The following is a 27,820-nucleotide window of genomic DNA, read 5'->3' on the forward strand; positions in this document are numbered from 1 at the left end:
CATCATTAAAAATGGGGTATCTCAACTGTACCACATGATATTATGGGTACAGTTGAGACAAAGTTGAGACAAAAAGCACCTTATTTTTATGAGCTAATTCTGGAAAATATAAACTAAATATAAACTAATATAAACTAATATAAACTAATATAAACTAATTGATAATATCTTAGTCTACAAGGTAATGAAATGTCATGTGGCGTGTCATGTGGAAATTCACTTCTTTTCAGTGTCTATTTTTTGTGTGAAAAATCAAAACGCAAGTGTCTCAACTGTACTCAGTCTACTCTACAGTGCGACTTTCAGATCCCACCACATTGACGGCATCAGCCAAACTCTCCCACTCATATTTTTTCCTTTTGTTATTAATTCCGGAGGACAAAATTCCAAATACATTTTTTTTTTCGTTTCTACCTCCAATTCACTCTCTGTAAAGTTTCGTTTCTTGCCCCCATTTTCTTACTGTTTTATTTTGCCAAAGTGGACTCATTACCATATTTAAATTAATTTAATTAAGGGAGGAGACTGGGTGGGGCGTTGTGCTCGTGCATGTGCGCTCAATTTTACGTTAACTGGGATGTACAAAGAGAATATGCGTGGGATCCTTCGTACGCAGAGATTCAAACATCTGGGTTTTTTTGTGCGTACGCACATTTACAGCTTTGTCCGTACGCAATGTTTTAGTATGAATTCAACGCAAGTCTTTGTACATGAGGCCCCAGGGCTGTCATAGAACGGCCGACTGATTTGTCCGTCTCCTTGGTGGCGCGGAGAGCGAGATCCGCTGACTGACGTAGCTCTCTGACAGTTTCTGAACCTCCTGACACTCGCTCATATCTTTTAACAAATCTGCCTGTAAGATGGACATTGTATGAAGGCATGCCGCCGCTTGACCAGCCGCCGAATAAGCTTTACCCACCAAAGCCGAAGTGTTACGAAGTGGCTTGGTGGGTAACATAGGTGCCTTAAAAGATGATGCTGAGAGGTGACTAGCTAGTGCCTCCTCAGCTTTTGGCATCGACCCATACCCATACTGACTAGCCCCCATAATATTAGAATAGGTGGAAGTCTGAGGTGTATAAATTCGAGAGGAAACCGGTCTCTTCCAGGACCTCGACACCTCAGTGTGGAGGTCTGGAAAAAACGGTAGGCACCTACGTGGAGGCTGCACACGAGAAGGCAGAAAACGTTCATCTAGCTTAGATTTTATTCTAGACTCCTGTTTATCTGCGGGCCATTCAATATTTAATTTCTCAACAGCTCTAGTGAGCACCTCCATCAAATCCTCACATGCAGGAGACTGGGGTGACGAGTCCTCAGTATCTCCTGTACCAATACTAACAACATCCAGCTCCTCAGAACTGGATAGTTGCAGTACTGGGGCCTCAGCCTGAGGGGAAGAAACCGCAGCGCATGCTTCCACACCCAGAACTGAGGCACTGGATCTGACAGGTGAAGGCTGAGATAAGGCAGAGCCCGTCTCAAACCCCTCTGTCAAATCCATTTGCGATCCCCACGACTGACGCCGCCGCTCTGCCTCGACAGAAGCGGGACCCGAGCCGCGGGGAGCGCGAACCGAACCACCCTCATCGAAGAGTGATCGGCGGGAGCGCAGCATTCTAAGAGGAAAACGCTCGCAATGCTCGCAATCAGCTCCCTCGAGAGCTGACTGGGCATGCTGCACTCCCAGACAAACAACACAGAGCTGGTGTGTATCCCCACCCGTAATATAGCGAGTGCAGGGATGAACACACTGCCTGAATTGTTCGCTCGCCATCTCTATATATAGTTTTTTTATATATATATATATATATATATGTGAAAAACTCCTGCCTAGTGAAACTAAGGACAGACAAAAACACTTCGACAATATAGAGACAAATGATTCACACACAGAGCGCTTGCTGAAGTCACAGAAGCTATTGCATTGTGTTCTTTGGGATGCTTTATAATTTCCTGGTCGATGACGTCACCCGCCTATGACGTTCCGTCTCGCCATTGGATTGATTCCATACATGCTTCATGACGCACTCACGCAGTGGCGTTCCCGCAGCGTTTCGACACAGCTCGAGTTCCCTTGAAAGGGAAATTTTGTTACATTAAAATTCAATAAAAATGTAACAAAAATAAACAGGAATGCTTTATCACAGCTTAATCCATCTGGATCTGACCTCATTTCAACCTCTTATTTCAGTCTTCTGACTCATTTTTTCTGTATGGTAGTAGCATAGACTGTAAAAAAATATGGACGACGCACCTTCGCTCTCTTCCATTGGTGAGAAGTGAAACCGCCAGTGTCCCGATGACATCTTGGGGCTTGAGTCTGCGCAGTAGCAATTTCGGGACCAGACCTGCGCAGTAGTGAGCAGGAAGTAAAGCTGTGAAATCAAGGCCCCGCCCTCACTCTAGGTGTGAAATAATTAATTATAGAAATTTAGATATTAAATTTAAAGCTCCAATCTCCTCAGTCCTCAGAAGATCCCGAAAAAAAGTCTGTTTCAGTGACTACTTCGTTCAGAGAACCTGTCAATCACAGCAGTCAATCATGATGTCACACTTTTTTTCTTTCTTTTTTTTCTTTCTTTTTTGTTTTTTATATAGCGCTTTTCACAATACAGATTGCATCAAAGCAGCTTCACAGCATTAAACCAAAATAACACAACAAGGTTGTTTCTAGTGTAAATTTATTGATTGATAAAATTAAATTAATATCCCCAAAATATCCCCAACTGAGCAAGCCAAAGGCCACAGTGGCAAGGAACCGAAAAAACTCCATCAAGTGGCTTAATGGTGTCCTAAAACTCCATCAGGTGACCTAATGGAGAAAAAAAAACCTTGGGAGAACCCAAGCTCAGTCGGGGGCCAGTTCTCCTCTGGCATTTATGAACTAGAGGCCGGATTGTAGTTTGAACTGTAAGATTAACAATATTATATGAATGCCTGGCTGAAGAGATGCATCTTTAATCTAGTTTTAAACTGGGAGAGCGAGTCCGAGCAACGAACAGTATCAGGAAGACTATTCCAGAGTTTTGGAGCCAAATGTGAAAATGCTCTCCCTCCTTTGGTTGATCTGGATATCCTAGGCATGACCAAAAGCCTCGAATTTAGTGATCTTAAAGAGCGCGATGGATTATAGGGCGATAGAAGATCCGTTAAATAGACTGGAGCTAAGCCGTTTAGGGCTTTATAAGTCAGTAGCAATACCTTATAATTAATACGGAACTTTATAGGTAGCCAATGTAGTGATGATAAAATCGGTGTTATATGATCATATTTTCTTGATCTAGTAAGAACTCTAGCAGCTGCATTTTGGACTAACTGTAGCTTGTTTATTGAGGATGCAGGACAACCAGCTAATAAAGCATTACAGTAATCTAGTCTCGAGGTCATGAATGCATGAACTAACTTTTCTGCATCAGAAACTGATAGCATATTACGTAGCTTAGCAATGTTTCTAAGGTGGAAAAAGGCTGTTTTTGTAACATACGAAAGTTACTTTACTTTAGTTACCTTTAAAATGAAACTAAAATGCTCATGGCTGCACAGGCATTCATAATGGTGCGTGTCCACGGTGAGGAACGAGCAGAATAGAGTCAACGTTTTTTAGTTCATTCCTACTTCCATAGGAATTAATTTGAAATTGACTCAAATTGAGTCATCATCTCTTTCCTCCAAATCTCCTCCACCTTATGAAGGGTTCCCAAATTTTAGCAAACTGTTGTCTTTTATTCCTTAGATGGAGCCGTATACGTTCCAGATGCAGAGTATTTGTAAGTTCGTCAAGCCAAAGCTGGAAAGAAGGTGGCAATTTGCTTTTCCAGAAAGTTAAAAAGCTTTTTGGCTGTTAAAAGCCCGTAGGAAAGAATTTGTTGTTGAGACTTGGACAAACAGAGCTCGTGTCTTGAAACCCCAAACACAATTAAAAACTCATCTGGTTCAATATATTGATTCGTGATTTCAGAGATGACATTGAAAATCTTGCACCAAAAGTTTTGAAGACTGGGACATAATGCATAACTGTGAAGCAGGGTCGCATCCGCCGTCCTGAATCTGTCACACTTTAGAGAGACCCCTGGAAATATTCTGGATAATTTTGTTTTAGAATAGTGTAGTCTATGCAAGATTTTGAACTGGATGAGACAATGTCTGGAGTTTATAGAGCATCTGTTAATCTCTTCCAGGCTATCTGCCCATAACTCATCAGATATCTCTGACCCTAATTATTCCTCCCATAAACTCTTGATAGAAGATGTAGCGGGCAATTGGGAGGCCTGGAGGGTATTATAAATGCAGGAAATCATTTTCCCTTTACCGAAATAGTGATTAAGGCAGGTGTCCAGACAAGAAGGGCTAATTGTAGAGAACCTGTTTAAGTAAGATTGTACATAGTTCCTGACTTAACCTAAAAACCAAGAACCTAAAAAAAATACTTCTATGAAGTTTGTATTTCTCCCGAAAATTTTCAAAGGAGACGAATGTACCATCTTGATACAGATCCCTTACTGCGTGAATTCCTGACTCTATCCAATGCTGAAAACCTTTATCTAATATGGAGGATATAAAAGAGGGATTTTCAGCTATGGGAATTGATAAAGGTAACGACTCCACCCCAAAATGAGTTCTAATTTGTTTCCAAATACAAATCACACTGCTAATGACGGGGCTGCATCTGTAGATTTCTTTTTTACAGCTTGTTGGTGAAAGAATCACAGCACCAAGATCATAGGGGGTACATTCATCCTGTTCTAATCTGAGCCAGTCCAGTTGTCCACTTTTATCATTTAATATTATTGAAATAATTCTGAGGTTAGCCACCCAGTAATAGCAGCGGAAGTCCGGAAAAGCAAGACCCCCCACCTTTCTGAGTTTGGAAAGATGTAGTTGTTTAATTCTATGGTTTTTATAATTCCAAATAAAGGGTAAGATAGTAGAATCAAGTTGCTTAAAAAAGTATTTGGATAGAAATAAAGGGGTGTTTTGCAACAGATATAATAGTTGCGGGAGAAAGACCATCTTGATGGCATTTATTCTACCTATTAACGAGATAGGAAGAGTTCTCCAGAACTGAATATTTCTTTTCAATTTTTCTAAAAGGGGGGGCATAATTGGCTTCTCGGCATAAAAGAGCTAAACTTCCTAGTTACAGTTATTCCTAAATAAGTAAATCTATCTTTAGCTATTTTAAACCGAACTGGGTAAATTTGTGAAAGATCTTTAAGCCCAACTGGCATGAGTTCACTTTTATTTAGATTAATTCTGTAGCCTGAGAATGAGCCAAATTGTTCTATCACTTCTAAGATTACAGGGATACAGGACGCAGGTTTAGTCACATACAGTAAGACATCGTCCGCATATAAAGAAATTTTATTTATAGTGGTTTTAGTATGGAGCCCATGAATTCTCTCATCAGAGCGAATGGCTTCCGCTAGAGGCTCAATGGCCAATGCGAACAGAAGGGGAGAAAGCGGGCAACCTTGTCGAGTACCTAAATAAATTCTGAATTCAGAATAAATTCTGTAAGTATACGCGCTCTAGGATTGTTATATAGAATTTTAACCCAAGTGATGAATTTATTTCCCATATGGAATTTCTGTAGCAGAGCGAAGAGGTAAGGCCACTCTACCTGGTCAAATGCCTTTTCAGCATCTAAGGACAAAATCACCAGATCAGACCGATTGGTCTGGAAAGAGTATAAAATATTAAACAAGCGACGAAGATTACTAAAAGAGCTACGACCTGAAACAAAGCCAGTCTGATTTCACTAATTTTCCTAAAAGCGTATTAAGTCTAATGGCTAATGTCTTAGCTAAAATTTTTTGGTCCACATTAATGAGAGAAATTGGCCTATACCCCCCGACCTCCTTAGGGTCCCTGCCCTTCTTGGGTAGGACTGTGATAACCACTTCATTAAACGACTGAAGCAGTCGTCCCACCTCCAGAGCCTGAGAGAACATTTTAAGCATATAGGGCCCCAATAGATCAGTAAATGTTTTATATACCTCGCAAGGGATTCCGTCAGGGCCAGGGGATTTACCTCCCTTAAGTGACTTTATAGTGCTCTTTAACTCATCTAATGTTAGATCAGCTCCAAGAAATTCTCTATCTTCCTGTTCTAGCATTGGTAGATTACAGCTGTTTAAAAAGGTCTCCATGATGGAGGGATGATCACTTGTATTACTAACATACAATGATTCATAAAATTGTTTAAAACGATTGTTAATTTCTGAAGAAGAAAATAAGTAATTCCCGGATTCTGATTTGATCTGATGAATTATACTGTCATTTTCCAGCTTTTGCAACTGTCTAGATAACAGTTTGAGTGGCTTATCACCAAATTCGAAATATTTTTTGTTTCATAAACATTAGATATCTTGAAAACTTTTCAGATATAATCTTATTGTACTGATATCTAAGATTTAATATTTTCTTGTGCAGTACTGAAGAGGGTGTTGTAGCATTCTCATTATCTAATTGACAAAGCTGTCTTTCTAAAGATTGTAAAGCCGCTGCATTTTGTTTATTTTTTGCACCCTTAAAGGAGATAAAACAGCCCCGTAAATAAGCTTTAAAGAAATGAACAGGCTGCGATGTCAAGATGGCAATGCTGGAGTGTGTGTGTGTGTGTGCACGATTAAACAGTGGACGCATAAAAACATACTCCGTCATTTTGTTCATACAGGACATCATTCAAACTGAAAAGTGTTAACTTATATTTGTGTACACTCGCAATAAAACACAACATTGTGCTTTTGTAAAATAAATTCAAGCAATCCGCCCCCCGAAATGGCGTTTCTCACTATATAACTTTGATGTGTTTAACTCACAGATGCTCAGTGTAAAACCACAGCCAAGGCTGATATCGTCCTGCTGGTTGATGGATCCTGGAGTATCGGCCGTCTGAACTTCAAAACCATCCGGGCTTTTATTGGTCGCATGGTGGGCGTCTTTGACATCGGCCCTGACAGGGTTCAAATCGGCAAGTCTGTCCTGCTTCTGTTTACTTCATGTTTTTAGATATGTTGTAGGAATATTCCTGCATCTGGTTACTTTACTAAACAGCTGGTGCGACTTACTCCTGGATGACAAGCCACGTTGGAGCAATGACCCCATCGAATTACGTCGGACCGTAACCCCTCCGGAACAAACAAATGACTCGGTGGGCAACCGGGCAGAGGCGTTACTCCTTCTAAGGCCGTCTTGACCTTCGACTCGACCTCCCATGTGAGTGTGGATATAACTACTTTCTCAGGTAAAATGCACTCAGGAGTAACCGGGCGTTCGGATGGATCAAAAATACGAGATAAAGCGTCGGGTTTGATGTTTTTGGAACCCGGGCGGTACGAGAGAACAAAATCAAAATGTCAGAAAAAAAGTGCCCACCGAGCCTGCCTGGAGTTGAGTCTTTTAGCAGATCTAATATATTCAAGGTTCTTATGATTGGTCCAAACGATAAAAGGTACCCCCGACCCCTCTAACCAATGACGCCACTCCTCCAACGCTAACTTGACCGCCAACAACTCTTTGTTATCAATGTCATAGTTACGTTTGAAAAAAACTTGTCGTCTGAGGAAGTGCGTTGGGAAAGAACTGCACCTACCCCCACCTCTTATGCGTCGACCTCCACCACGAACTGACGTGTGGGATCAGGGGTGACAAGAATGGGAGCCGAAACGAAACGGCTTTTGAGGTTGACCAATACTGCCTCCGCAGTATCGGACCACCTGAACGTTGTTCTGGGGGAGGTCAAGGCAGTCACAGGTGCGGCTAGTTGGCTGAAGTTGCGAATGAACCGCCGATAGAAATTGGCGAACCCCAGAAACCGCTGTAGGGCCTTACGGGAATCTGGACTTGGCCAATCCATCACCGCCTTAACCTTGTCAGGATCCATACGCACTCCCTCAGAGGAGATGATGTACCCTAGGAAAGAAACAGACTGTGCATGAAAACCACATTTCTCCGCCTTGACAAAAAGCCCATTCTCTAGCAACCTCTGAACTCGTCTGACGTGTTGAACGTGTTCCTGGAGAGACGAAGAAAAAATCAATATGTCATCCAGGTAGACATAAATGAACTGATCTACCATGTCTCTCAACACGCCATTGACGAGTTCCTGGAAAACCGCTGGGGAGTTGGAAAGACCAAAAGGCATGACCAGGTATTCAAAGTGCCCCCTAGGGGTATTAAACACGGTTTTCCATTCATCCCTAGTTCCTGATGCGAACCAAATGATAAGCGTTACGCAAGTCCAATTTGGATTGGATCGAGTAATCCGACACCGAGCCATCACCTTGGCATAGATCTGCGAGTAATCTGGCCGCCTCCTTACCCGCCACCGCTCGATCAAAAACTCTTCTCATCTCCGTGGAGAGTGCCTGGAACGAGGCGCAACAGACATCTTGATTCTCCCACACCGCTGTTCCCCAGAGAGCCGCCTTCCCCGACAGTAGAGTCAATACAAACGCCACTTTAGACTGTTCACTGTTAAAGGTCCGGGCGGTGTGGGCGGCACAGTGGGAGCTCGTAGAAGTTGTAACTGTTGGGTGAGCTCGGACACCTGCGTCACAAGTGCTTGAACCGCGCGACCTGTATTCATGATCTCCTCGCCTTGTTGATCCATTCTTGTGACGCTGTGCGCGATGAAGTCACTCAAACTGGCCGCACTTGCTGTATCCATGTTTGGCCAGATCGTTCTGTTATGAAACAGAGACGGATACAAATGCAAGTAAAGGCGTTTAATGAAGTAGGTCCAGATAATCACACAGGTCGGGAAACAAACACTCAGACGAAGAGGTGACGCAAGGACTTCGATGGGCAACCCGGAGATGGTGTGCGGTGATCGATGTGCTCAGGAACCAGGAACAATAAACAATCCAGACAGAGTGAAGAACAACGATGAAGATCCACAAAGATAGGTAATCCACATGAGGAGACGAGAGAGAGCCACACAGGAACAGGACACGACACCGGGGAAGCCACAACGATCTAACAACATGAGTTGAGGATTACTGAACATATAAAGGGAATGGGGACTGATTACAGCTGGCGCAGATAATCAACACGGGATTGGGTAACCACGCCCACACAGACACACACACACACACACACACACACACACACAAACACACCAGAATGAGACAGCGGATTCATGAACCGTGACACCTTTACTCTTGCATTCGTAATGGCGTGTGCTTCTCTCACAGGTTTGGCTCAGTACAGCGGGGATCCCAAAACTATGTGGCATTTGAACGCTCATGCAACCCGTCAATCGCTGCAGGATGCTGTGGCCAACCTACCCTACAAAGGCGGAAATACAATGACGGGTACCGAGCTTTTACATAAGTGCTTTAAAATTTACAATCTTGAAGATGCACTCTTATTTGTTCAACTAAATCCCTGAAAACAACATTTAAATGTGTTGTGTGTCATTTATGGACCTCTAGAGGCAATTGAAAAAAATATGATTGTCTGCTATCTGTAACAATCGCATTAATTTTCTACTATATTTTTAAACAAAGATAACTTATAATAAACATTTAAAGACAGACCTACTCTGAGCTGCGGGGTTGCTGTTTAAAACTATATGGTTTTGTTGAATCCATCAGTCTACATTATTTAAAAATAAAAATAAAAAATTATTACAGTTTTTCTCGATTGCTTAAACACATTTCTTGAAACTATGCCTCGTATTCTCAAAACTGTAAACACAAATCCATAACGTCTCACCCAATTCCCCAAACATCCTATTTTCAGGTCAAAATGAAGCTCTACACTCAAAACCATTCACTCTTGCTGAAAAAACAAACTTTGCCCTCAGACAGGACACACAAGTCCTCAAAATCACACACACTACAACATAGTCTAACACACTGGTGCAATAAATTCAAAACAACATTTCCAAAACTGGTAAGTTATGTTGCTTGTGGTTCCCCCCCTCACAAACCTTTTCACATGATGAACACAAAAGACACAAACAATGGATACAGTGGCACATTTTTATTCATTCATGTACTACACAGTACAACACACATGCAACAAAACAAAAGACCTTTTTTTTCCGTTTTACTTCTTTTTTTTAATTTTTTTTTTTTTAAATGTGTATATTTACTTACAGTAAAAATGTGTGTGCCCATCATATGACAGTAAAAGAGCACACACAAACCTTATTCTAATATGAAAGTGTATTGGAATGGTAAAGAGTGTTGGTCGTGACAAGAGGGCCTCCACTCAAGGAGACAACATGATGAACATGTTCTAAGAATGTTCCACATGTGGTTGAAATACCATCATTTGCCTAGAAAGATAACATCCTGGGAGTCAAGACTATAAAGGAGAAAGGATGCCCTCCCTTCACTGTCACACTCTGCAGCCACTCTGTGTGACTGTACGACTGCTGGCCTTTTCTTGCAAGAAAATACACCTCATCAAAGACCTTTGGAAATGTTTGTCTTTTATTCAGTGATAGAATTTTGTTTGTCACCACACCTCCCTGAAGGTTCTCGAGGCGACGGTAAAGCGACTCAAATCTGGCCTTACTCGTAGCGCAGCCTCCCTCATAGTCATACCATTGACTAACACATGGGCAACTAGAGTGGCTTGAATTTCATCGGAGACTGCTAGTCTTCTTGCCCCTCCTCCTCCTCCTCTTCCTTCATGTCTTTCTGGATCCATTGTTCCAAAACTCAATAAACTGATTCGGGCCCTTTTATCCATCTATTGAAGGATCTGATTGATGTGTGTTCAATTTGGACTCTTAGTGTTTCCATCTGGGTAATTGTGTGTAACTGAGCTGAAGCTGTGCTGACTTGAGTGAACAATATTGAGTGCTAGTGCTTTATAAATGACAACATGGCGTAGGCAATGAGAAATGAAGGGATTTGTGTGTAGAGTTTTGCAGTGACAGTTCAACAAATCTGACTCATGTGTCAAAACAGGGAATAGTGTTTATAGTTTAGTGAAATGGGTATGCTTTTTGATAAATGGCATTATGGTTTGAAATTCTAGTTCAAAAGCCTGGTTATCGTGTTTAAGCAATCGAGAAAAACTGAAAATAGGTCTAATAGGTTAGACAAACTTAGTCCCTGTCACGTTGGAAGTTACAGAGCTGGGGACTATTTTCAGGCGCTACGTCATATCATTACGCCTGCTGGACTCATGGTACGGCAGCAAAGTTTCTTGATTATTACCCAGGAATGAGAGTATAGTTCCTAGCCATATCAGCCTAGAAAATCGCAACTTTTCATTTTCCGTTGGTCTTAGTACACAATGGCCCTCATTTATCATTCTTGCGTAGAAACGGGCGTATATGTTGGCGTAAGATTATGCTTACACTCTTCTCACCGCCTGATTTATGAAGCTGTGCGTACCTTTGAAATCCAGGTGTACGCAATACCTGCGCTTGATAAATGCCGCGGCTGAAAACGAGCATCATTAGAATAACACGCCCCTATATATTCAAGTCTCCGCTCCCCCCACGCCCTCATTTTACGCCATGGACACACGGAAGACGGCAAAGAAGAGAAACTTCTTTGAGAAAGAGAAAGCAAAACCAGGGAAGTGGAAAGAAACAAAATTGATTTCTAGATTTTTATTATTAATGACGCTTATTGTTATTTAGAAGAAGGATGCGTTATTATTATTATTATTATTATTATTATTTAAAAGAAGAAGAATGTCATTTTTATTATTTTGTCAGTCTGAATTATTTTTTTGGTCATTGGTCATTTGGTCTTTCATTACTGAACCCAGTCCGTGCACACCTGCCGGGCCTAACCCTGGCCTAACCATCGTTTCAAAGAATAGTACAACGGCGAGCGCGTCGAGTATAAACGCCTCGTCCGTTTGGGGAGGTGCGCGCGCAGTCTGCGGAGACTCGCGCTGCGGAGCCAGGCGAAAGTATAAACAAGGCTTGAAACGTCAGGTAAAGCGCACAGGCTCGCAACTGAAGGAATACATATGCCTACAAATCAAATGCTTTGGTAAAGTCACACAAATTAAACATTGAAGTCCATGTTGCACAAAAATAAACACTGAAGTTTATAATTACTATGTTGTTGTTTTTTTTACAGTGGGTCATAATATATCATATCTTATAGTTTGTCAGTGCGTTTTGTGGTGTTAGGAATTGTTTTTCTGCGCATTCCCGCACTCAAAACGTGCGTACACCACCTCCTGAGCTGGCGTAGGATTTGAGCGTGCCATACGCCAACGTCCATATTGATAAATCTCAAAGTCACCGTGGTTTTGGGTGTACGCCAGGTGTACGCTGGAAATTTGGTGTACGCACTTTTGATAAATGAGGGCCAATGTAACTATAGAAGAGTCAAGTTTTAAATAGGAAAAATATCAAAACTCTTTGGTCATTTTTTTGAGAGAGATGCTAATGGTCTTGTCCGATTCAATGATCTATGCTAAGCTATGCTAAAAGTGGTACCGCCAGACCCGGAGTTTGGCTGAATGGGTTCGAAAACAGTAAAACTCAACTGTTTAACTATGGGGGAGTTGTAAAATGAGCCTATTTCAAAAAAAAATCTATCGAGTATCCCTTTAACAGCAGATTTCCTGGTGAAAATGTACCTATGATTCTGCAAAGAAATCTCCTCCAAACAGAGAATTGAAACTAGCAAATTACACTAAAAGAACACTTTAGCACCTGCCAGTGACATGATAGTCAACAGGCAGGTGCACACATAGACATCAAAGGGGGCTTGAGCACCTGCCCTTTTTATTCCTGGAGAGAAAGTGCCCTTTTTTCTGGGGTGCTTTTTTTATTTTTGAAAAATAATATATATATTCCTGTTTGCGCACAGCTTCCCTGTCAAACAAATATATTTATTGAAGAATAGTATATCTAAATATCAGGGGCCGTATTCACAAAGCATTTTATCTTACCACTAGGAGTACTCCTAAATCGCACTAAAATATTTTAGCTAGGAGTTTTCTCCTAAAAGTTATTTACAACGCCTTTCAGACCTACTCTTAGTAAAGTAAAATGACAACTCCTAAACTAAGAGCGAGTCTCCGTTGCTATGGATGACATCATTACTCATGCACGAGCTTGACTGAAGTGACCACCCTGATTGGCTGATGATTGGCAGTCATGGCCTAGTGGTTAGGGAGTTGAACTGGTAACCCGAAGGTTGCTGGTTCGATTCCAGAGCCGGTGGGAAATGACTGAGGTGCCCTTGAGCAAGGCACCTAACCCCTAATCGCTCCCCGGGCGCCACACAAAGGCTGCCCGCTGCTCTGGGTGTGTGTATCCACGTTTGCAGTGTGTGTGTGTTAATTACTCACTACTCTGCTCCTAATGTGTGTGCATTAACTTGGATGGGTTAAATGCAGAGGTCAAATTCCAAGTATGGGTTACCATACTTGGCCGTCACGTGTCACTTTCACTTTCACTTGTAATGCGGGAATGATTCCAAACTCCTCCCCTACGATGATGATTGACAGGTGACAGGTCTGAGAATGCGTGCGCTACACAAGTAGTGCGAAGGACGGAAGATGATGAATAACTGAATAAATAGCCTAAATGAATAAAGAGTAAGGCAAAACAAATAGCCTAGTAGCCTAATGAAACATATGGATTGATGCAATATCTTTGCAACATTATTGAATTAATCTGTTACTATATGCCTCTGCCTATGTTTGCAAAGAGAAGAACATTTTAATTTGATTCACAATGAAACGTTACAATTAGTTTACATGCAATGAGTAGCCTAGTTTTGGTTGTTGTTGGTGGCGTTATTGCATCCCTAGTTATGCCTACAATGCAAAATTGTTCCCTCGCGATTGGAAGCTCCTGTAGCCGCCGCATACGCATTTCAAAACATCGCAGCGTGAAATGCCACAAAAAGCGGTTTGTGAATAGGTCTTAGTGAGTTAGGAGTCCTCTCGACTTATTTTAAGCTGTCCCAGGCGTAGGTGCTACTTTTAGGGCTAAAATGCTTTGTGAATTACTCTTAGTCAAAACAATTAGGAGTCCTAAAGTTACGAGTGACACACCTATTATTTTTAGGAGTTGCTCCTAAATTCGCCAGTTAGGAGCTACTTTTAGCCTTAAAATTCTTTGTGAATACGGCCCCAGGTCAGGAGTTCTGAAGCGCTCCCTCTCTCTCTGATGCGTCTCTGCACAGCGGCGCACATCGGCACACATCATACACACACACACACCTGCAGGCAGCAGCAGCCCCTCCCAGCAGGATAATCGCTATACATTATCCCACTTATTACATAGCTACCAACCAAATGAATAAATAATTTGACACAAAATATTGATTTAAAAGGGAGTTTATTGATTTAAACCCGATTGTTTTGCTTCCGCTGAAGAAAATAGTAGGCTCCGTCTCTACGGTTAGAATCCTGTGAGTCCATAGCAACGCTCTGTTTATCATGGCAACGGTCTGTTATACTCCGCACAGCGGTCTGTTATCAAGAAATTACAGACCGCATTCTACATTGGAATTCAACCAAGCCAAATAAAATAAGTTAATAAAATAAGCATATATGCTTTAGTTATTTTGTTTATCCTATTTACCTGCATTGCCCTGTCAATTAGATGCAAATGTGCGCATTTTAACTAGTTGACTAACTTGCATACAGATCGTCCCCAGTTAATGACTTGCATCAAGAGTCTTTCCCCCTGTAATTTAGAAATCTAAATTGGTGAATTTAGAAGAAATCTACAGATGCAAACAGATGGAGGATACACTCTAAAAAATTTAGTAAATCTGAGTAAATGCATCTGGTACATCAATAAATAAAACTGAGTAGAAATAAGTTAACATTAAACATTAAAAATAACAATATTTATAAATTAACTTTTTATTTATGAGTAATTAATAAATTAGAAGATTTTGCTATCTGTAACAAAATAGCAGCAACAGCCCTCTTCAGTTTAGAGTGAATATTTGTGTTGATTTTAAAGTGTTATGTATTTAGATAACACCAAAATAATTAAAATGATGTAGTGCCTTGTGCAAAAATAAACGAATTATTAGTAAAACACGCCCCTCTGCTTGATGCAGTTATTTAGGTTATTTTAAATATATACTTGAAACTAGTAGCATAGAAAATGTTTTCAAAACATGCACATTGTGGAATGGTTTCCTTTGCTGCTCTATAAACCTATGAATACTAAGGAGACCATGGTTTCTGTGTGAACGGATTATTTTGTACACATCTTTTGAAAATGAAACAATTGCGTGAGTTTGAGGAAGATAAAATTAATTAACTTTTTTAATTAATTTTTTAAAAAGGAAGTCAGAGTTGCGTTAATATACTTTTTTTGGAAAAAAACCCCCGCAATTATGAGAAGTGCCCTTTCTTTCACTTCAGCCCCTGCCCCTCAAAATGTCTGTGCACGTCCTGATAGTCAATCTGCCCAAGCTTACAAACTACTTACATATTTGTATGTATATGCATATTTACCCAAAATGTTTTAAATATGTTGCTTCTTTTAATGCCAAAATTACACACTTCACCTTTAAATCAGTTTCACAAGTGTTTTGCAAATAGAATGTAGACCGGTGGTTCTCAACTCGAGCCCCGGGGACCCGCTGCTCTGCACATTTTGTATGTCTCCCTTATTTAACACACCTGAATAAGATCATCAGCTCATTAGGAGAGACTCCATGAACTGAACTGAGTGTGTCAGATAAGAGAGACATACAAAATGTGCAGAGCAGCGGGTCCCGAGGACTGGAGTTGAGAACCACTGATGTAGACAGATAAGAAATGCATAAATCCACAACAGCCATTTCTCATAGAGAAATGCAATAGATCTAATAAAATAAGGTGACATGTTACGAAACCAACATGCAACTCAATGTGTTTCCAAAGGTATGGCCTTGAACTACATCCTCCAGAACAACTTCAAGGCAAATGTGGGTTTGAGACCCGATTCTCGTAAGATTGGTGTCCTTGTTACCGACGGCAAATCTCAGGACGAGATTATAGTGAATTCTCAGAAACTGCGTGACTCTGGCATTGAGCTCTATGCCATCGGTATGTTCTTCTCTTCTTGACATTGCTGACATACTATCCATTCAGTCACAATGGACTATGTTGTGATAGTTAATAGTAAAATAGTAAAAATGATAGTTTGCATGCCAGTGATAGACACTCAACCCAGAGCTCTCCTGTGTCCAAACATCTCACATCTTTTTTTTTGGCAAGACTACAGCTTGATCAGTGTCTCTTTGACGCAGCTGTAGTAATTGAGATCTTTCAATAATGATCTCCTCTTGGCTTCTAGGTGTGAAGGATGCAGATGAAAATGAGTTGCGATCCATTGCATCCCACCCTGATGATATTCACATGTACAATGTCAAAGACTTCTCCTTCCTGTTGGACATTGTGGATGACCTCACTGTTAACCTCTGTAACAGTGTTAAAGGCCCAGGTACAGTCAGTCACATACTTGACTAGTGTTTGTTTTGACAGAAAAACAACCTGTGAGTCTAAACAAATCTATTCTGGTTCTGTTCTGCAGACTACAAATAATACAGTTTTTCTCAATTGTTAAAACACTAAAACCCATTGGCTGAATAAAGTTCTCAGTTACCTGAACTCAATTAGCTAATTGTGCAGTCTGTTGTCAATACCTTAAACCATTTCACATGGTAAAACACAATTTGCAGATCTCACTTAGACTTTTCAGCCAAACTCTAAACACATTCTCATCCTCAAAACACATTCTGCACTCCAATGCACATGTCATCCATACTGGTAAACACAAGAGGCAACAATCAAATACAAATAGAGAACACATGTCATTGATTGAACACAACTGATTTAACCTGTTTCAAATGATGCCCAAAGACAAGAAGAAGCACACTGATCACATGTTTACTCCTTTGATTTTTGTCCCTTTTAGTATTGTATACTGTAGTACAGTGCATTGTAGGCTGTATACTGTACAATGAACAAATCCTATGGCCCTGAACATTGTGCTTTCCATTTGTTAACAGTACTGACTGCTCAATAGATTTTGAATGGTTGCAGGTTCATATCAACAAAGAACAAAGAACAAGTAGTAATAGTGATCAATTTTGAGCTACTATGATAGAACATGTTTTCGTTCATCAAAGGACAATGATGGAAAAATATGAAATTTGTTCGTTGATCCTCTATCTATCTGTATGAATCAGGGAACCTGACGGACACACAGTTCCAGCCCGTGTCGAAGCCTCCCCCACCAGAAGTGATGAAGGTCCTGGAGCGTGGTGTGACCCTGAAACTGCAGAAGTCCCCAACTGGAGAAACTGTGCAGTTCAGAGTGGAGTACCAGCAGGAGAGAGCAGATTCTGGCGCTGAGGAACAGTGGATTATCATGAACACCGCTGAGGAAGTCTTTACTCTGACTGGATTGGAGTCTGGAAAACAGTACTCGATCCGCTATAGGATAGTGGGTAAAGTGGGAGTGAGTGAAGCCAGTGACACTATCGGCCCCATACTGTATTCAGGTAAGTGTTATATGCACTTTTTTTTTTTTTGCATTAATCTTTATCTTTTAAAAAAGATATATATTTCGCTTCATTCACAGTCAATGTTTGCATTGACAACCATATTTCCTAACATGTGTGGCTATAATTAAATATGTAACATGTTGTAAAGTGTTTCCCACTTGACTGAAATATATAAACGTATTATTTCCTTCGTTCATGTTGTTACAGATAGTCTGTAAAGACGCAGAGTATATGTATTTGATGTCTAATGTAGGCTAGTGTACTTAATCATATGACATTCACAATAAACAATACAAAGCCTTGAACAAGTGACACATACATTTCTCTGTATGAAAACCAATAGGACATTTAAAACCCTCTGGTGCTCCTCATTTGGGAGTCACACTTATTCTCTCTGCGGTCAAAAGTGACCAGACACCTGAAATTGTTTTATTTTGTCAAATTTGTAAAATGTGAAATTGTATTTTTGAGTGGATTTGATTTATGCAATAATTATGGTCCATTTTTGCCATTGAAAATAATTTAAAAACAAATTAAATTTAAAAAAAAATATTTTTTCAATTAATGCAGTATTTCAGATTAATATAGAGACTAGGCCTTTTAAATAAATTTTTGAAGGTAGATTAGCGCCGTCTGTTGTAATTTCATGGTGTTACCACAAGACGCCTGTACAGCTCTCTATTGAGAGGCTTGTGAATTCTCTAGTAGTTTTTGGACAAAATTACTTACTTTTAAGATGTGGATTTGAATGTTTTTTTTTTATTATTATTTTTTTTTATTCTCAAATAATACTTTTTTTTATGTTGATTTGACGTGTACACGTTTTTGCATTATTATAACTACTGCCAAACCTGAATACAGAGACCGTCTCGGTTACGTATGTAACCCTAGTTCCCTGAAGAGGGAACGAGACGCTGCGCCGAAACGCTGCGGGAACGCCCCTGCGTGAGTGCGTCATGAAGCACGTATGGAATCAATCCAATGGCGAGACGGAACGTCATAGGCGGGTGACGTCATCGACCAGGAAATTATAAAGCATCCCAAAGAACACAATGCGATAGATTCTGTTAGGCTGAAGCAGGTCGATCACGGGATTGCCGAGAGTATGGCAGGGACGTATGTAACCCTAGTTCTTCAGGGAACTAGGGTTACATACGTAACCGAGACGTTCCCTTTCAAGGGAACTCGAGCTGCGTCGAAACGCTGCGGGAATGCTAATAGTGACCGTCCGTGTGAAATCAAAGCGCACAAGCGGACGAAAGCACCTGCGCCCCTGGAGTGGAGCTGAGGTCAAGATCATAAAACCTGATGAATGTGTGCGGTGAGGACCAGCCTACCACATCACAGACATCATGAAGTGGAACTCCTGACAATAAAGCTGTAGAAGCGGCCATACTCCTAGTAAAGTGAGCTCGTAGAGCCAAAGGGGAAGGCTGACCAGCCGATTCATAAGCAAGTGAGATAGCCTCAACCACCCACTTGCTCATCCTCTGCTTAGATGCAGGACATCCCTTCCTGGGTGACCCAAAACACACAAACAACTGTTCAGACTTTCTCCACAGGGCAGCTCTGTGGACATAAGCATCTAATGCCCTGACTGGGCAGAGCAGATTTAGTTTCTCTTGGTCCGACGTCTGGAAAGGAGGAGGACAGAAAGCCTGCAGTACGATAGGCCTAACAACATTAGTTGGAACCTTCGGAACATAACCTGGCCTGGGATGGAGAAAAGCCTTCACCATGCCAGGCGAAAATTCCAAGCATGAGGGAGAAACCGAGAGAGCTTGAATATCTCCAATTCTCTTTAGAGATGAAATAGCAAGCAAAAAGACAGTTTAAAAAGTGAGAAACTTCTTAGGAATCTCCTCAATAGGCTCAAACGGAGCTAGGGAAAGACCTTCCAAAACAATGGCCAGATCCCAAGACGGTACCCTCGTGCGGACTGCTGGCCTCAACCTCAAAGTGCCACGAAGAAAGCGTGTTATAAGTGGGTGTCTCCCCAGAGAGACTCCACTCAAAGGGACGTGGTAAGCCGCTAGTGCCGCCACGTACACCTTTAGTGTCGAGGGGGATAGCCCTGTGGAGAAGCGCTCCTGCAGGAACTCCAGCACTGCACCCACCGGGCAGTTAACCGGGTCCAACTGGTGTTCTCCACACCAAGAAGTAAATAATCTCCACTTCAAGGCGAATATGTATAACTTCCTCGTGGATGGAGCTCTGGAGTGGAGAATGGTCTCAACAACCTCAGTTGAGAGACCAGAACTTATAAGCTGGGCCCCCTCAGAGGCCAAGCCCACAGCTTCCACAGTTCTGGGCGGGGGTGAAGGATCGACCCACTTGCCTTAGAGAGTAGGTCCCTCCTGATCGGAATCTCCAGAGGAGAGCCGTCGAGGAGAGACACTAGGTCCGCAAACCACACTCGGGCCGGCCAGAACGGGGCTACCAACAGAAGACTGACCCCATCCCGACGGACCCTTTCCAGAACTCCTGGGAGCAGAGCAATCGGGGGAAATGTGTACAGACGTGACCTCGGCCACGCCTGCACCATGGCATCCAACCCCAGAGGGGCTGGATAGCTCAGGGAGAACCACAGTGGGCAATGCGATGTCTCCTCGGAAGCGAACAGGTCCACCTCGACACGACTGAATTCCTTCCAAAGGAGCTCCACCACCTCGGGGTGGAGTCTCCATTCCCTGGGCCTCGGCCCCTGCCTTGACAGGATGTCTGCCCCCTGATTTAAATACCCCAGTATATACAAAGCCCTCAATGAGAGAAGTTTCCCTTGGGTCCAAAGAAGGATCTGGCGAGTCAGCTTGTACAAGGGGCGCGAACGCAGACCCCCCTGATAGTTTATGTAAGAGACCACCGATGTGTTGTCTGACCGGACAAGCACATGGTGACCCCTGAGGTCTGGGAGGAAGTGTTTCAGAGCCTGGAACACCGCCAGCATTTCTAGACAATTTATGTGCCATGAGAGATGATGGTCCTGCCACAGACCTTGGGCTGAGCGACCACTCATGATCGCTCCCCAGCCCGTGAGGGAAGCATCCATCGTTAGCGTGACGCGACGACAAAGAGCTCCAAGTACGGGCCCTTGGGAGAGAAACCAAGGTTCTTCCCACATAACCAGGGCACGAAGACATCGTCGCATGACCTTGATCATGCGGTGTGGGTTTCCCCTCGGGGAGAACCCCTTGGTTCTGAGCCACCACTACAACGGTCTCATGTACAACAGGCCATAAGGTATAACGTTGGACGCTGCTGCCATGAGACCTAATATTCTCTGAAACTATTTGACAGTGAGTGACTGGCCTAGCTTTGCTTGTTTCACCGCTGAGAGGATCGAAGTGATACGAGCAGGAGACAAACGTGCCTGCATCGTCTTCGAATCCCACACCACACGAGAAAAGTGGTACTCTGTAATGGAGAAAGCACACTTTTCTTGGCGTTTAGCCTCAAACCCAATCTCTTGATGTGAGCAAGAACGACATCTCGATGTCGAACTGCCTGTTGTTCCGATTGAGCTAGAATCAACCAATCGTCGATATAATTTAGAATGCGAATGCCCTGGAGTCGCAGCGGAACCAGAGCTGCATCCATACATTTCGTGAATGTGCGGGGAGACAAAGCTAGGCCAAACGGAAGAACCCGATATTGGTATGCTTCGCCCCAGAAAGCAAACCTCAGGAACTTCCTGTGTTGTGGAAGGATGGAGACATGGAAATAAGCGTCCTTTAGATCTATCGTGACAAACCAGTCCTCGGATCTTATTTGTGACACGATCTGCTTGAGAGTGAGAATTTTGAATTTGAGCTTCCCTACTGTGCGATTTAACAGGTGCAGATCTAAAATTGGACGCAAACCCCCGTCCTTCTTCGGAACTATGAAGTATCGGCTGTAATAACCTGACTCCCTGCTGGGAGGAGGAACCCGTTCTATAGCCTCCTTTCGCAAAAGAGTCTCTACCTCCTGTTCCATTACCAGAGCCTGCTCGGGGCCCACCAATGTGGACAGGACCCCTGTGAATCGAGGTGGACGAGACCTGAATTGAATAGCATAACCGTTTGTTGCAGAACCCAACGAGAAATATTTGGAAGGCTTTTCCACTCTGCCAAAAAATCTACTAAGGGTACCAGCCTCTCGAGACTGGCCTCTGGAATACTTTGAGCTGCAGACACAATGCCCTGTAACGGCGCACGGGCAGGGAACAACTGGCCTGCCTGCTCCGGACCCCTCCTCGGAGGAAGCGAGCTCCCCTCGGGGAAAAAGCGTCAGGATTTTTTCTTAGACGAAGCCTTCTTGGCAATAATAACTGTCCTCAGATCAGTTTTACCCCTCGAAGACTTCGTCTGAGAGCGCCGTGCCGCGTCCCAATCTTTTTGTGGGGAGCGCGAGACGCGACACTCTGCTTTTGTTGCGCCCGGTGTGAGAAACTAGCTGACGGCTGGGACTGATCTTTTTTACCAGCGACCTGAACTCTGAGCGGGAGGAATTTTTGGAATGCTGCGACATGTTTTTTCTCTTCCTGGAACTTATCGATGACTGTGTTCACTGAGTCACCGAATAAGCCCGCAGGATTAAGCGGAGCATCCAAGAGAAAAGATTTTTCTCTCTCTTTCATGCCAGAAAGGTTTAGCCATTAATGCCTCTCCGCGGCCACCAGGGCTGCCATAGAACGGCCGACTGATTTGGCCGTCTCCTTGGTGGCGCGGAGAGCGAGATCCGCTGACTGACGTAGCTCTCTGACAGTTTCTGAACTAGCCTCCTGACACTCGCTCATATCTTTTAACAAATCTGCCTGGTAAGCCTGTAAGATGGACATTGTATGAAGGCATGCCGCCGCTTGACCAGCCGCCGAATAAGCTTTACCCACCAAAGCCGAAGTGTTACGAAGTGGCTTGGTGGGTAACATAGGTGCCTTGATGATGCTGACTCAGGTGAGAGGTGACTAGCTAGTGCCTCCTCAGCTTTTGGCATCGACCCATACCCATACTGACTAGCCCCCATAATATTAGAATAGGTGGAAGTCTGAGGTGTATAAATTCGAGAGGAAACCGGTCTCTTCCAGGACCTCGACACCTCAGTGTGGAGGTCTGGAAAAAACGGTAGGCACCTACATGGAGGCTGCACACGAGAAGGCAGAAAACGTTCATCTAGCTTAGATTTTATTCTAGACTCCTGTTTATCTGTGGGCCATTCAATATTTAATTTCTCAACAGCTCTAGTGAGCACCTCCATCAAATCCTCACATGCAGGAGACTGGGGTGACGAGTCCTCAGTATCTCCTGTACCAATACTAACAACATCCAGCTCCTCAGAACTGGATAGTTGCAGTACTGGGGCCTCAGCCTGAGGGGAAGAAACCGCAGCGCGTGCTTCCACACCCAGAACTGAGGCACTGGATCTGACAGGTGAAGGCTGAGATAAGGCAGAGCCCGTCTCAAACCCCTCTGTCAAATCCATTTGCGATCCCCACGACTGCCGCCGCCGCTCTGCCTCGACAGAAGCGGGACCCGAGCCGCGGGGAGCGCGAACCGAACCACCCTCCTCGAAGAGTGATCGGCGGGAGCGCAGCGTTCTAAGAGGAAAACGCTCGCAATCAGCTCCCTCGAGAGCTGACTGGGCATGCTGCACTCCCAGACAAACAACACAGAGCTGGTGTGTATCCCCACCCGTAATATAGCGAGTGCAGGGATGAACACACTGCCTGAATTGTTCGCTCGCCATCTCTATATATAGTTTTTTATATATATATATATATATATATATGTGAAAAACTCCTGCCTAGTGAAACTAAGGACAGACAAAAACACTTCGACAATATAGAGACAAATGATTCACACACAGAGCGCTTGCTGAAGTCACAGAAGCTATTGCATTGTGTTCTTTGGGATGCTTTATAATTTCCTGGTCGATGACGTCACCCGCCTATGACGTTCCATCTCGCCATTGGATTGATTCCATACGTGCTTCATGATGCACTCACGCAGGGGCGTTCCCGTAGCGTTTCGACACAGCTCGAGTTCTCCCTTGAAAGGGAAATTTTGTTACATTAAAATTCAATAAAAATGTAACAAAAATAAACAGGAATGCTTCTGGATCTGACCTCATTTCAACCTCTTATTTCAGTCTTCTGACTCATTTTTTCTGTATGGTAGTAGCATAGACTGTAAAAAAATATGGACGACGCACCTTCGCTCTCTTCCATTGGTGAGAAGTGAAACCGCCAGTGTCCCGATGACATCTTGGGGCTTGAGTCTGCGCAGTAGCAATTTCGGGACCAGACCTGCGCAGTAGTGAGCAGGAAGTAAAGCCGCGAAATCAAGGCCCCGCCCTCACTCTAGGTGTGAAATAATTAATTATAGAAATTTAGATATTAAATTTAAAGCTCCAATCTCCTCAGTCCTCAGAAGATCCCGAAAAAAAGTCTGTTTCAGTGACTACTTCGCTCAGAGAACCTGTCAATCACAGCTGTCAATCATGATGTCACACCACCGTTTTTATAGCATCAAATAACTAAAAACAAACTTATTTTAAAAACAAACACTTAAATTTACATCACCGTGATAAAAACTACTGTAAATGACAGAAACCACCCTTGGAAAAAAGATATTTGAAGTGTAATTAAATTGTTTAGTTGGTCTCTCAAGTCCCATTGAATAACACAGGGAGGTGGGGCTTATGAACTATACTAGGACCAGTCACCGGGGGGCGATCAAGACGCTTTGGCTTCACTTTTCAGGGCTTGTGCGGCACGCTGGGGTAGTAGCCCTACCAGTTCATTTGTGTGTATAATTGTGTGTTTGTGTGTGTGTGTGTGTGTGTGTGTGTGTGCGTGGGTGGATCTGTTTTGCACTATTGATGTTTTGCACTATTGAGTTTCACCCCTTCATTGCTGGGCACTTTTTTTCTGCATCGTGGCCGATTTGTAGATTGAACAAATTCGATTTCACATTCATTTCCTATGGTCGGTCATTTTTGATCGAAGAGCACAAGTGTGACTACATTTTTTTATGACCACTTAGCCTGCTCGAACCATGCCCTCAATTTTTTTGTGTGTTCACATTCCAAATGCCATAAAAGTCACAAAGTTTCGTACCATTCCGATGAAGCTGGGATTTAAAAAAAAAAATAAAACAGAAAATTTTATTAAAACAGACCAAAGAGCACCAGATGATATAGCTGACATAAAAATAAAATAAATAAATAAACAACAACAATCATAAACAAAACACACACAAAAACAAATAATCAACTTAAAACACAAAAACTGTTGACTCTTAAAGGATTATTTCACGTTCAAAAAAATGTTTCGCTGATAATTTACTCACCCCGATGTCATCCATATCCATGTCTTTCTTTCTTCAGTCGAAAAGAAATGAAGGTTTTTGAGGAAAACATTTCAGGATTTTTCTTCATATAATGGACTTCAATGGCAACCAACGGTTTGAAGGTTCAAATGTCCGTCTCAATGCAGCTTCAAAGTCTCTACACGATCCCAGTCGAGAAATAAGGGTCTTAACTAACGAAACGATCGGTCATTTTCTAAAGAAAAAAATTATATATATATACATACATATATATATATATTGTAGCATAAACGACTCTGGGTAAATGTGAATTAGCTCAAGGATATAGGGAATTTTGGAAATATTAATAATTAGCCTATAACTCATGGTCATAATAATTCAGAAATCGCATGTACATTTATTTTATCAATTATCGAGATTACCTTGTTCTGTAACTGGTCTGGTCATCAGTCATTCGTCCAGCGAATAAATGTGAGATTATCACAGTTAAGAAGGGATATCCCTTTACAAACTCCAAGAAAGTTTTATCTTCTGGCCACGAACATCAAACTTTCTGAGTTAAAACTACTCAATGTAGTCTATAATATCGAGCTTGTAGCTTAATTAGATCTTTTTGTTTCATTGACTTTATAATGGTGGGTTTTCAAACGCAGAGACAGTTAAAGTATAAATGAATTTTAATAAATGTAAAACTAGAGATTATATGAGCTACAAATATAAACTTACGTAAAAATGCAAACAATAAAACAAACAAACATTTAACCAAACAAGAACATAAAACAATAACGTGGTCAGAATAAATGAAAGAAAGAAAGAAAGAAAGAAAGAAAGAAAGAAAGAAAGAAAGAAAGAAAGAAAGAGAGAGAGAAGGGGAAAGAGGGTAACTTAAATTCACAGACCTAAGAGCCAGACACCTGAAATCAGCTTAATAATGAGAGATCAAAATTACTTGCAAGATTTTGTACTCTTTCAGTGGGATGCTGGAAAAGGACGCGCGCGTGTGCACGGGTCCGGCTGGTTTGCGTCTGGCGTCGTCTTCCGGTGTCGTTTCGCAAGACGACTTGAATTGCTCACTTGAATTTAACGTTACCGAGAAAGTTCAGATTCATCTCCCGGGAAGGGAGAGGTTGCAAATCTTGGTTGCAAAGGACGGAAGCTACGACTCGAACATGTGTTCGTTCAATAGAGAAGGCCAGGGCCTTCTTCAGATGTTCCTTGGAGAAGCGTTGCGCCGGGGAGAAGAGGAGGAAGGGTGAGAGATCAGGGTGAGAGAGAAAAAGAAGTGGGGGTCTCTTCCTTTTAAAAGGCATTTGTTTACGCCCTCTTTTTGAGACAACAGCAAATCAGGTCTTCTGATCTGAAGCGGGAAAAAGTTTCTTTGTGTGAATGAAGAAACGCCTACTTTGACCATCTGTCTTATGAGAGAAAGAATTCATATTTCCTCTTAAGACTGTACACACAGAACAATACATTTTACTGTAATCTCCTATGTGTGACTGGTTGAATTAAAACAGGACGGTCAGACAGATACCAAGGATGACAGGTAAATATAGGGGAAACATAACGTTACATTTATATGCATAATTACACACAAATAAAGTTTGATTAAACACACAATAAAATTGTCAGTGTTTCCGTTATGGCAAGTGACGACACTTGAGAAACACAGGAATACATATCAACATTTAGTAATGGCTTGTTATGTAAAGGGGAATTCTGTTTCAAAGTCCAAAGTGTGTTTTGTGTGTGTGCTCTGGAATGTCACGCGGCTATAAAGTCACTAGGAGTTCACGCTGAACTGGGGGGGGAGTCCAGCCACACGGGCGCCGGTGAATTACCCCAGAGAGTAATCAACCAAAGCTGTCTTCCTAAGGACAAAAAAGATGTGTTCGGAACCCTCATGATTCACTTAATGTGAAAAGCAGATGTCATTGTTGCTACAATATATATATATATATATATATATATATATATATATATATATATATATATATATATATATATATATATATATGTGTATGTATGTGTATATATATATATATAATTTTTTTTTTTTAAATCTTCTTTAGAAAATGACCGATCTTTTCGCTAGATAAGAGCCTTATTTCTTGAATCCTGAATGTCCTGGAATGTTTTCCTCAAAAACCTTAATTTCTTTTCGACTGAAGAAAGAAAGACATGGATATCTTGGATGACATCGGGGTGAGTAAATTATCAGCAAAACATTTTTTTGAAAGTGAACTAATCCTTTAAGCCCAATGTAGATAGACCTCAGACATCCCTGAAAATTAAAGTTTGATGCGTTGCCACGGCAACAGTATTAAAGATATCAAGAATCCTTTCACAGGTCTACATCTCCCGTGTGTTTACATTATACACATGAAGATTGAAGGAAATCGGGTAAAAATAAGAGGGTGATTTCAAAGCTTTCTGAAAGTGACACACTTCCTGCTGCCTTTTGGTGGCGCTATAACTTTGACTCACAATATTCACATCCATGTGATTGGCCTCTTACAACGCACACACTGTGGAAGTTTCATCAAGATCAGTTAATGTATGCTGAAGTTATAGCACACTTCCTGTGTCCCTTATTCGCCATAAATTTGTTTCCTCGCCACGGCCAGACCGTTCGACATCAAAAATCCGTCCGCAATTTAGCATCCTCAATGTCTTGACTTCACGCTGACCGAGTTTGGTGGCGATCGGATGAATTCCCTAGGAGGAGTACATCAAATTCCACAACATGCGTTTCCAAACAACCCATGATAGCCGACTTCCTGTTGGGCTGGCGTAAAACTTAGAGCACGAAAGTTGTTCGGCCCGATGAGATCTATATGTGTACCGATTTTCATATTATTACATGCAAGTGTGTTTGATTTGTGGCACCGCAACCCTTTAAAATGAAACTAAAATGCTCATGGCTGCACGGGCATTCATAATGGTGCGTGTCCACGGTGAGGAATGAGCAGAATAGAGTCAACGTTTTTTAGTTCATTCCTACTTCCATAGGAATTCATTTGAAATTGACTCAAATTGAGTCATCGGGCC

The 27,820-nt window shown here is 42.1% G+C and overlaps 1 protein-coding gene across 5 annotated transcripts in view; it reads left to right on the top strand.

The window, feature by feature from the left end:
• Window positions 1–27,820, top strand: part of LOC309475795 (uncharacterized protein) — a 115,890-nt gene that overhangs the window by 53,755 nt on the left and 34,315 nt on the right. For 3 of the 5 annotated variants that reach the window (XR_014197854.1, XM_082138701.1, XM_082138698.1), the window contains exons 6-10: window positions 6,827–6,976; window positions 9,201–9,320; window positions 15,838–16,002; window positions 16,253–16,399; window positions 17,148–17,462. Coding sequence is in view for 4 of the 5 variants with exons in the window: in XM_082138701.1 (XP_081994827.1) it covers window positions 6,827–6,976; window positions 9,201–9,320; window positions 15,838–16,002; window positions 16,253–16,399; window positions 17,148–17,462 (897 nt within the window). In the remaining variant the exon portion in view is untranslated. The remainder of the gene's footprint in view (window positions 1–6,826; window positions 6,977–9,200; window positions 9,321–15,837; window positions 16,003–16,252; window positions 16,400–17,147; window positions 17,463–27,820) is intronic. The other 2 variants (XM_082138699.1, XM_082138700.1) reach the window with 2 other exon arrangements.

Source organism: Leuciscus leuciscus (genome assembly GCF_965113295.1).
Source record: "Leuciscus leuciscus genome assembly, chromosome: 15".
Taxonomy (NCBI): domain Eukaryota; kingdom Metazoa; phylum Chordata; class Actinopteri; order Cypriniformes; family Leuciscidae; genus Leuciscus; species Leuciscus leuciscus.